Raw genomic sequence first — 11,334 nt, forward strand, 5'->3', positions numbered from 1 at the left:
AATTAAAGATTTTCAACCTGTGTTGATCCCTAAATGTGACTAGTCTGTGAAAGAGAAAGAAGTTCATTCCCTCACCCTATATATGTTTTTTTTTTTTTCCTTCTCTCCCTCTTTTTGGTTAAATAACACAATTACTCAAAAAGTCTACAGATTTGGATTGTTAGTCCAAAGCAGACTGTTCTAGTAATATTTGAGCTGAGGGATGGGAATACAACACACCCAGCCCTTTGAGGATTCTAGTTAGTTGCCTGATAATTTCCTGTATAGAAAGTACTTTCTGAACTCTTAAGCACTCCAAAGACCTGCATTTGTTACTCACAAATTTATTTTGAAACTCAGGTTCATTTTCTGGATTGTTTTGACATATTTCCTAAGATTTTGTTTTTTTTTAGTGCTTTGATTGAAAATTTTCTAGGTTTTAGAAATTAGATAATTATCAAATTGCCTGATAACATACATAAGCCAGCTTATATATATATTGATATATATATTTGAATGTTTACTTAGTGCTGAAGACAGTGCTAAATAGTCCCTGGTTATTGCACTTAGTCCTCACAACAACCTTTATATTTTTTAGGAGATTACAATGCAGAGAGGTTAAATAACTTGCCTAAGGACACAGAGCCAAGAGTTGGGTTTGTAAATAGTTGGGAGTGCCTTGTAGTTTAGCCTATCAACAAGATGAGAAAGTGCCTTTATAAATTCAAAAGCTGTCAAGAAATAGCTCTTTGTTTCTTGGACGGGAAGAGCCTTACTAAACTTCTGGAAAAACACTACTAAACACATATATGTCCAGATTTGAAAACCGTTAGCAATTAACATTGTGTGCTATTTAAAGCTTGCATTTAGGACCAATATTTATTTCCTTTTTTTCCCTCCTGAGTGCTCCCTAGATCCCCTCAGGGTAAAACAGTAATTTCTTAAATCCATTTGTCTCTTAAAGGAATGATTTAAAGTGGGAAACACACACATACAATAAAAAACAGTGGGAGGACAAACCCTTCAAGAATATGTGAGTTAACTTTCTGTTAACTCTATTCAACTGATTTTAAGCAGCATTCAGAAAGGGTCCAGCTGCCGCATGGAAAGAAGGTTAAAAGTAGTGGACATTTTATAATGTATGCAAATGTTAAATCATTACATAGTACACCTGAAACTAACATGATATTGTACATCAAATATATTTCAATGGAAGAAAAAAAACAGTGGAGAAAACATGGGCACAGAGACTGGCCTGAGTTCAGATCCTAGCATTTTGTTAACTTCATTATTTCTATTATGTAGATGAGTCAATTCTAAACTTAAAATTATTGGGAGTCCAAGTTGGAGACCAGGCTTGAAGAGAAAAACTTTTCCACCTGATTTCTAATCTAATGCTTAAATGACTGATGATGTAAGGACAATGAACAGAGCAGATGATTAAGAGTGGGTGTGGTTTAGAGGGATATCAGAAAATCTTGTTTTAGGGCTACTGTAATTTTAAGGATTTACTTGTTTCCCTATCTCCTTTTTGAGTAGTGAAAGAGGTTTCACATCCCTAGTGAAGTAATTACCATGACATTTATTTTTAAGCACAGTTCTATCTGGAAAGTCCTAGAAGGAAACAAATGTACCTATTTACCATTATTTTTGATGCACTGATGTATTTAATCAAAGAAAGTACTTTCACCAGCCAATGCTTTTAAAGAATTTATTTTTACTATCTTTTAAAGTATTTATTTTACATGTAACTACCTAATTATTGTGTATGAATGAAAAATAACCTAGAAGTTATTCTTTCAAGCTCAGTTTTACATATTTCATTTAAACAGTAAAATTTTTTCTCCTACTGCTTTATAGTAAATTCTACTTTTCCTTCATTTCTATACCCTTTGGCTCAGTATTGTGTTTTGCAATATTGATGACCAACTAAGCTCAGGATATTTATTTCCATCTGGTAGAGTTCAACTTCTGCCTCTTGTTTGCTTTCTCCATCTGTCCAGCTCACCATCTTTTTTTTTTCCTTCTCCTTAATGGAGTTCGGGTTAACCCTCTCGCAGGCCTAATCGTTTTACCAGGCTCGTGACTTCGTATTTTTTTCCCCTCGTTTTGCAAGTAGGACTTCAAGTAACCTTAAATGTCTGCGCCTAATACTTTCACAGCCTTCAAACTGTATCTTTATTTTCTTGTTTTTATAAAGAACTGCAGAACGCTAAGGCTCAGTTACTTGGATTATAAAAAAAGGAAACAACCTTCGGTTTTGTGCGTAAACGATGTAAAATGCAACAGACTTTTTTTTTCTTTATATAGACCAAACTTGTTACGATTACCACACTTATCGTCAATAACAGACTTTATCATCAGTTTTAACCTGGATTCGGTAAGGTCTCCACTCTTCTCTCCTTTGACTCCTGAAGTTACTGAAACAGCAACCACAAAAGGCTTACTAACCTTTTATGTATTCTGCAATTAAACTTTGACAAAGACACCCCCCCCCCCACCGCCTCCCTAAGGGTGGAGCAGAAACGGCTCCTCGGTGTCGGCTGCACGTGAGCGAGGGGAACTGGGCTCCCGAGGCGGCAGGATGCCCCGCGAGAGCCGGTTCTCTCCACTTTTCTCCGCACTCCCTGCATCCTCGGCACTGTGTACCCGCATCCCGCTGCTGCGTACGCTCTTCCTGCCTGTGGAGCCAGCCACACAGACTCGGCGTCGGCACGGGAGGTAAACACCAAGCACAGCTAGCGGGCCGGTACCTCGCAGGCCGATCCGTGCCGCCGGCGCGCGTGTAGACAGCCTGAGCCGGGCGGCTTTTATCTGCACAACACGACATTAAGCCTCCTCGCAGGCGAGCCCAGGCAGCGTACCCTCGCAGAGGACTCGCTGGCGCGGTGCCCGGAGCTGCTGGAGCGGGAAGGAGGAGCTAAGGCTGGGGGCGGGGCTTTCACACGCGCACCCTCTGTTTCCACCGTCCGCCGCCACGGCTCCCCCTTCTCCGGCTGCCACTCCGAGGTTTATTTGTTTACAAGCGGATTACGTCAGCTCCTCCCTCTCTTCCCAGTCTATGGACCCGCCCCCTGGCCCCTTTTCCCCGCCCCCTCCGGCTCCGAATCTGCTTGCGTCACAATGGTGCCATCTCCGTATTGGCTGGAGTCGGCCGTCACGCTCCAGCTACGCCACTTCCTTTCGGCGGCACTATAAAAGCTGCTGCACTGGAAGGGTGTCTCTTCGCCTGTCGGAGCTGGAAATGCAACTGTTGGGAGCTTCAGAGGCTGCGGAGCTGGGGGCGGAGGCGGCCGGGGAGGTCCGAGCGATGTGACCAGGCCGCCGTCGCTCGTCTCTTCCTCTGTCTTGCCGCCTCTCGTCTCGAAAGTAACTTTTTTACTATAAAGAAAGAAGGAAAAAAAAAAAGTAGCCGTCCGTCCCTCACGCCCTCTTCTCCCTCTCAGCTCTCTGACCCGTGAGGGAGCCCGGGGTGGCCGCTCCGCCTTCGGGGTCGCGCCGCCGAGCTCCGGCCGCCCCGGGCCGCCCTCCGCCCGCCGCCCCCATGCATCCCTTCTACACCCGGGCCGCCACCATGATAGGCGAGATCGCCGCCGCCGTGTCCTTCATCTCCAAGTTCCTCCGCACCAAGGGGCTCACGAGCGAGCGACAGCTGCAGACCTTCAGCCAGAGCCTGCAGGAGCTCCTGGCAGGTGAGCGGGCCGCGGCTGGAGGGCGAGGGGCGCGGGGAGGCGCGGCCTCGCATCCCCGGGCCGGACCGTCGGGGCCGCCGCGCTTGGGGTCCGGCCACGGGACGGGGGCTGGCGCGCCGGGCGGCCGCTCACTGCGGGTCCCGGGGAGGGTTTGGGGGCTGGGCAGAGGGCGCCCCCTCCCCCCCACGGCTGGCAAACAGACGAGGGGAGAAGGAGACGGGCGCACAACAAAGAGACTGAAGCCGACCGAGGCGGGAGCTGTGGTCTTCGGACGGCCGGCAGATTTGGGGGACAAAGGAGCCGCGGGGCTGGGGTTGGTTCGACGCCCCCTCCCCCCAGTCCTGTCCAAACGTTGCGGGCCCGGCGGTCGGTCCCCGGGGTGGGGAACCGCGCCGCTGCCCCGAAGCCAGCCCGGGACGGACGTGCCGTCTGCCGGCGCCTCCTGTACCCCTGCCTATTAATCATCGGATTTGTCACCGGTACAATTACAGCCCTGCCAAGAGCGTGGTTTAGGGTTGCTTGTTTTCCTTCCCTTCGGGGTTAACAGTGCGGCGGCGGTGCTCGCCTCCAAAGCCATAAACCCCATTGTGTGCGGCTGGGGTGGGGAGGAGAAAGTAAACAGGTTCCCGCCTGGCCGCCGATGCCGTCCTGCTGCCCCGCTGGCGGAGGCTGCGCGCCTGTTGGGCGTTTTGGCGGCTCAGCCGGTTGGTTCGCAGAGGTTGTTTTGTCCGGCGCTCCTGTTATTTCCAAAAGCCTGCCCACTCGTTTCCCATCCCCGCATACGCACAGCCGCGAATGGGATCCCGGGCATTGAAAAAAAAGTTGGTAGTTCCCATTTTCACTCAAAGAAGCCGGTGGAAGAAGGGAACGACGGCGGGAGCCAGCAGGAACGATGTCTAAGCATTGTTTTCTCTGTTCTTTTCTTCTATAGAACATTACAAACATCACTGGTTCCCAGAAAAGCCCTGCAAGGGATCAGGTTACCGTTGTATTCGCATCAACCATAAAATGGATCCTCTGATTGGACAGGCAGCACAGCGGATTGGACTGAGCAGTCAGGAGCTGTTCAGGCTTCTCCCAAGTGAACTCACACTCTGGGTCGACCCCTACGAAGTGTCCTACAGAATTGGAGAGGATGGCTCCATCTGTGTGCTGTACGAAGCCTCACCAGCAGGAGGTAGCACCCAAAACAGCACCAACGTGCAAATGGTAGACAGCAGAATCAGCTGTAAGGAGGAACTTCTCTTGGGCAGAACAAGCCCTTCCAAAAACTACAATATGATGACTGTATCAGGTTAAGATATAGTCTATGGATGGATCATCTTATAATGGATGGATAAATTTGATTTTTGCTTTGGGTGGGCTCCTCTTGGGGATGGATTATGGAATTTAAACCATGTCACAGCTGTGAAGATCTGGCACAAGATAGAGTGGTAAAAAAAAGTTTTTAAGTGACAGTGCCATAGTTTGGACAGTACCTTTCAGTGACTTAATAGCCTGTGAGTCCAAGTAAAATGATCACCTTATTTGCTAGGGAGTGAAGTCCTAGGGTGGTTTCAGTTTCTCCCAGACATGATACCTAAATTTTTACATCAGTCCCTTTAATGCAGATCTGTATTTCAAAGAACCTTTCTCTGCAGTAGAACTTGCAGAGAAAATTTGCACTATTACACTTAAAGTTGTTATCCTTTTTGGCAGCTCAATAGGAAAGCTCAACATTTTAAACATGGTAGTACTGGAAATTTTATGACAAGACTTTTACCTAGCACTTAAATATGTATAAATGTACATAAGACAAACTAGTAAGCATGACCTGGGGAAATGGTCAGACCTTGTATTGTGTTTTTGGCCTTGAAAGTAGCAAGTGACCAGAATCTGCCTTGGCAACAGGCTTTAAAAAAGACCCTTAAAAAGACACTGTCTCAACTGTGGTGTTAGCACCAGCCAGCTCTCTGTACATTTGCTAGCTTGTAGTTTTCTAAGACTGAGTAAACTTCTTATTTTTAGAAAGTGGAGGTCTGGTTTGTAACTTTCCTTGTACTTAATTGGGTAAAAGTCTTTTCCACAAACCACCATCTATTTTGTGAACTTTGTTAGTCATCTTTTATTTGGTAAATTATGAACTGGTGTAAATTTGTACAGTTCATGTATATTGATTGTGGCAAAGTTGTACAGATTTCTATATTTTGGATGAGAAATTTTTCTTCTCTCTATAATAAATTGTTTCTTATCTTGGCATTTTAATAAATCTCTTGTCATGATTATAGAGTTTCAGCTAAAAGAAATATATTTCTCAGAAGGCTTAGGTTCTCTAAGCCATGTGAATGTCAGTTGCACACTGGTCATGCTGAAAAACATTTAATAAGGAGTGAATACATATTTAGGTGTTAGAGGAGAAACACAGGGGTAACATGCTTTTTTAAAAGTTCTAAAGTCAAAACATGGACACATTCCCAGGTTAATCGCATAAGATGAGGATAAGAGACAAAGGTAACATCAACCAAAAAGAGTGATACTCAAAGGATTATATTTCATTGCTTCCCTGTTGAAGTGAAGATATAAATGTTCCATTCTGGCCCACCTTTGAAAAACAATTTTGCCCCATGGAGTCCTTGTTCAATTAGAAAATCCTGGGGCAGGTGACCCATAGTCTTAAAGACCAGGCTAATCACTGCAGAGAGATTGGTTGCTTTTTGCCTTTCGTCAGCTGCAAGATTTACATAAAAATCACTTAAGCTGGAATTCAACAAAAGGTACGTTTGAATTTTTATTCTCAAGTTGAAATGCTGAGTTTTTGATTCCTCATTTTCAGACTTACTTCAGATAAATACTAAGAACCTAAATGAAAGGAATGTTGAGTGCTGGAGTGTAGATTACTCCATTGCCCCATAAGATAAAGCTTGTTTGTAATTCTTTGGCTATAGGAAGATAACATGGTTTTTCACTGAAAATTGAAAATGGAAAATTTTGAGCTTTTCTCTACACAAGTTATTAACATATAGTGGCTTTTTGAGGGTATTCATGTAAACAAGTTCACACTGGAAATATGCACTCTAGGTTACTTGAAATCAGGAGTCCCAAATTTGGAAATTTATTTCTCTCTGTAAGATTAAATGCTGATTTTGTAGATGACACAGGAATACACAGCTAAACAAGCAGGTGTTTAGAATACAAAGGATGTTTGTGTACTTTGTTGGCAGGCCATCCTTGAGAATTTGAATTATAACCACAACACATGGACTACCCTTGCCACTTAATGGCTTTATTTTTCAGTCTGTCCTTTGAAATCCTCCCCCCACCTCCTCCAGTTTTTCAAACTTAAATTTACAATAAAACAACCTGTAGTATGGTTTCTACACAGTTCTTATCCCCAGTGCTGACTGCTTCTGTTTACCAACTGCATTTCATCTGGTAACTCCTTTGAAGCTAGGTAACATGCACATTGGAACCTGAGGGCAAAGGATGACTTCTAGGCAGTTTAGGAATATATCAATATATTAGCACCTAAAACTTTTTTGTCATAAAACCTTTTCTCAGATGGGGAGTCATTCTTGAAGAGTTTGACATCAGACTTTTTGGTACTTTCAAGAAATTTGGTGGGAAATGAACTTAAAACATTTTAGGATTCAAGTGATGTCTGGCATATAAGGAGCTGTTGGAGTTTCTCTTTAAAAGACTTGCAAACATCTCTGAGACCTAGCATCCAGCTGTTTCCTGTGACTTTAACCTTAACATTCCCCAGACAGTTGTCTCCAGTATAGTAGCTGTTTGATACATCTTTTTCATTGCTTCTGGGAATGTTTTGCCAAACTATTTTGATCAAAGCATTGAGTGTCTGCTGTATGCACATTGCAGGTGTATGCCAGGCCTGTACACACAGTCATTTATACCAGTGTGTTGTGTACTTTTAAAAAAAACTTTAATAGTGATAGAATTTAAAGGGTTTTTTACACTGTGTGAGTTAAAAGATAGTTTCTTAAAGATCATTTTAAGAAAGGATGATTGCTTTCAATATCATTAGTTGCCACTGGCACCAGGGATTCATAGTTACTGGCAACAAGTTTAAATAATTACTTTCTGAGTTTTAACAGGTAGTTTTAAAATTACTTCCTTTTCTTCAAATGTAAATACTGTCTTGCCTCTATAATGCTGAATGAAGCAGGGCTTAAAGTGGATTGCATGGCAAGAGTTACCTAGTTCATGCAGGATAATGGGGCTGTTTCCCCCTACAATCTGGAATGAGAATCACATGTCCTTACCTTTAATTTCCAATATTTCTGTAATCATAGACTGGAAAGACCACCAGAAAATTGTTTCCTGGTACTATTGCACGAATGATTTCCTTAAGTCACTATAACTCAAATTGCAAGTCACTTTGTTTTGTATAGGTGTTACAGATCACAGAATTGGCCTTCAAGTTAAAAGGAGGCAGTATTCCCAACTCTTCTAGTGTTGAATGACTAAAGGTTTACAGACTCCCATTACTCTTAGGAAAAAATACATCTATTAGACATTTTCTTTGGTGATTTTTAAGATATCTGATACTCTCCTCTTTGCAGAAGAGAAAGAAGATAACTCAAATAGTCTTGTATATTGATGTTTTAAAGATATTTCCCCCTTTGCATCTTTATTTCAGATGATGTGGTAAGATGCTGTTGATAAGCTATGTGGGGAGGTTTTGTTCATAGTTTTATATATACTCAAGAGACTTCAGAAAGTGTATTTTGGATTATCTGAAATGGTAGTTTTCATACTCAGTGAAGGTATACAGACTGCAAATAGTTTAGTCTCTTCTCTCAGTGTCTGCAGTTGAACTTTTGTATATGGCTGCTGCCAAAATATAACGATGGTTTGTTTTTCATGTTTGGAATGTAACAGTATGAAAAAAATCTTCTGTAGTGGAATAGATTTTACTACTAACCAAACCCAAACCAAGCTGCTACACTGAGTCCTTAAGTCATTTACATTAATACAAATGGGCCAGAGGAATCCATATGTTGAGTTATTTCTGGTTATTTCTATAGATCTTTATATTTTCTTCTGAGAATAGCGGAAGGTGAAGGAAAATCGTTAAGCGAGATGTTAAGTTTGGTATTTTTGAGATGCTCCTAAACTACTAAGACTTAGATTGTGTTAACAGGATTGACACCATTTCCTCAACAATTTGTGAAGTATATTTGACAGTTCTTTTGATTGCCATTTTAACTCCGTTTACCGATTTCTTTTGGCGTTGCTCAGTGTGTCAAATAGGAATAGAAAAATGGTAAGGCTTCCAGTCACAGTATTCTTAACTTTTTTTTTTATGCCTTTTCATCTTATAGTTGAATAATCTTACAAGGAACATTTTGGAGTTCAACTTCTGACTTTTACATGAGCCCTTTCATGATCATTTTTCATTTTAATGTTGAAGATGCAGTTATTGCATCTTTCGGGAATTCTGTAATTATAAAGTAATAATACTGGGGGGAAGAACTGATTCGAGTCCAGGGTTGGATAAAAAGGGAAAGGATGAGGGAAATGAAAAGTGGGAAACTTAGCTGAGATGGAGGAATTTAAAGGTTTAGTAATAAAAATGCATTTGCTGTGGTCATAGGTGTTTATCAAGAGAGGTTTGTGCAGCAAGGTCTTTGGCAGAGGGTTTGGGAAATATTCCTGTAGGGGTTCTGTAATTCATGAATCTGGGACAAAGTCTGCATTGATTTTGTTTGTGAACAAGCAGGTCAAAGTGGTAGTGAGGTTAGGGCCCATACCAAGTGGAAACTGAGCTTGGGGGAGGAGTGGATAGGAAGCAGAAATAAAGCATCCTCCTGCAGGAGTTTTTAAAGGAATTCAAATAAGGTTTAATGCCTTTGTCTCAGTAGTTTATAAAAGGAAAAGATTTTTTTAAGCTGTCTGTTATAAACCATTTGATGATTATAACCTCTTTCCTGGTACCTTTAAGTTGTGAAGGCCATTTGTGACTGCATCCCTGATGATAGAAAGATAATTGAGTGTAGGCCAGACACCTAACATCACAATAGGGACCACAAGGCTGGGAAAAGCAGTGGAGTTAACTGCATTCCTGTATTTGGAGAGTATTACTTCAAACACTACTTATTTCAGACTGAACATTGATAGAAGACGACATGTTTACTCATGGGTATGCTTAATTGTCTAGATAGGTCATCTCCTGGTTAAGTCATTCTTTTAAAATATTGTTGTGTGTGTTTTCATATGTGTATGCAAAAGCACATGGTACATTTTGTAAACAAATGTACACATATTGGGAATATACTAAACATTTTATGGATGGGGTGCATGAACAAAAATGTTTAGAGACTATTTCTCTAGATTATCACTGAAGTAGATGACTGTTTTTTCTCTCAAGAATAAGTTGTGATTGTTATGTTGTTCTTGAAGTGGTAAGTCTTAAGAAGAAGAAGCTGTTGTAGCAATCCAAAGAGGGTGGTCTTGTCTAATTTTCGCTTATCTGCTTGAGTCCTTAGTTGTAAAATTAAGACATCTTTTACAGCCAACAGATACCCAGTATTAAGTGCTAATACCAATTCAAAGTCCATGTGCTCCTATACAGTAAAGTATGTTTTGCTATGTATTGAAATTCACATTTTATGTTTTTAGTAATTTTCATTTTAAATGTTAGGGCTCTTATAACGTCATTTATTTGCATGGCTGTAAAAGAACTGATTTAATGTATGCACGTCAGTGATTAGATTTGTTTTAGCAATTATGGTTTAGCCAGAAATCCCCTGTATGTTTTCGCTCTTGTTCTGAGCAATCTCTAAATTTTTAGGAAGGAAAGATGACTAACCAGCTGGACTTTATTTGAGAAGATTCTATATATGGGCATAAACCTAAAGTGATACTATGTGGCAATTATGTTATAAGCAGGATTGAATGCATTTTCTAGTCCTGATTTATGGCAGTTTTGTCCCCTCAAGTCAATAGACTAAATGGAGTTGTATTTCCTGTAGATTACACTTGTGAGCCTTTAGGTTACCAATGTACATTTTTATTCAAACTCCCAACAACTGGGTGAGGTTGGCAGGTGGGTGGGTCAGTATTTTTTAATGTTTATTTTAGATAGAAAACTGAGGTTTAAGGAGTTTAATTTGCACCAAAGCTAAACAGTTAGTAAATGGTTAATTCATAATTTGAACTCAGGCCTTTCTGACCCCAGAATCCAAGCTGTTAACTATAGTTATATTGTGTATGATTGATTTACCTTGTTTTCACATTGTTAAAAAACATGCATGTTTTAACTTCTCGTTGCTAATTGGCCATCTTTGGTCATTTTCAGCCTGGAAATTCTTTTGTTCTCCATGCCTAGGAAGCATAGAATTGTCTTAAAACTAGGCTTCTTTCTTTAGGAGGCAGTTGAGATTTAGTATAAAGAATATTAGCCTTGGACTTGGAAGAATGAATAGGGATCCGAGCCTGTACCAGCTCCCAGCTTGTGACTTTGGACAAGTTGCTTAGCCTCTCTGAGCCCATTCACTTTATATGTAAAACTGGAGGTAAAATAAAAACAAGTCTGTTGTCAAGGTCAAACATAGGAAAACACTTAGCAAGGAATGGCTGGATTCTTAGAAGTTAGGTGGATACTCTATATCATGGAAGCAGATGAAGTATAGCAGATGGTTTTCTTGGTTTCTTGAAAATTAGA

At 41.4% G+C, this 11,334-nt stretch overlaps 1 protein-coding gene across 2 annotated transcripts; it reads left to right on the forward strand.

Moving 5' to 3' along the window:
- Positions 1 to 3,192: 3,192 nt before the first annotated feature.
- On the forward strand, positions 3,193 to 5,919 carry BTG1 (BTG anti-proliferation factor 1). 2 transcript variants are annotated; one of them, XM_057740957.1, is made up of 3 exons: positions 3,197 to 3,348; positions 3,426 to 3,671; positions 4,603 to 5,919. In XM_057740957.1, the coding sequence occupies exons 2-3, from the start codon at positions 3,524 to 3,526 to the stop codon at positions 4,968 to 4,970; spliced, it is 516 nt and encodes a 171-aa protein (XP_057596940.1). In that variant the 5' UTR covers positions 3,197 to 3,348; positions 3,426 to 3,523; the 3' UTR covers positions 4,971 to 5,919. The 2 variants fall into 2 exon arrangements, with proteins under 2 accessions (XP_057596939.1, XP_057596940.1); XM_057740956.1 differs by having other exon boundaries at positions 3,193 to 3,671.
- The last annotated feature ends 5,415 nt before the right edge of the window (positions 5,920 to 11,334 follow it).

This window comes from Hippopotamus amphibius, chromosome 7 (assembly GCF_030028045.1).
Source record: "Hippopotamus amphibius kiboko isolate mHipAmp2 chromosome 7, mHipAmp2.hap2, whole genome shotgun sequence".
NCBI classification, from domain to species: Eukaryota; Metazoa; Chordata; class Mammalia; order Artiodactyla; family Hippopotamidae; genus Hippopotamus; species Hippopotamus amphibius.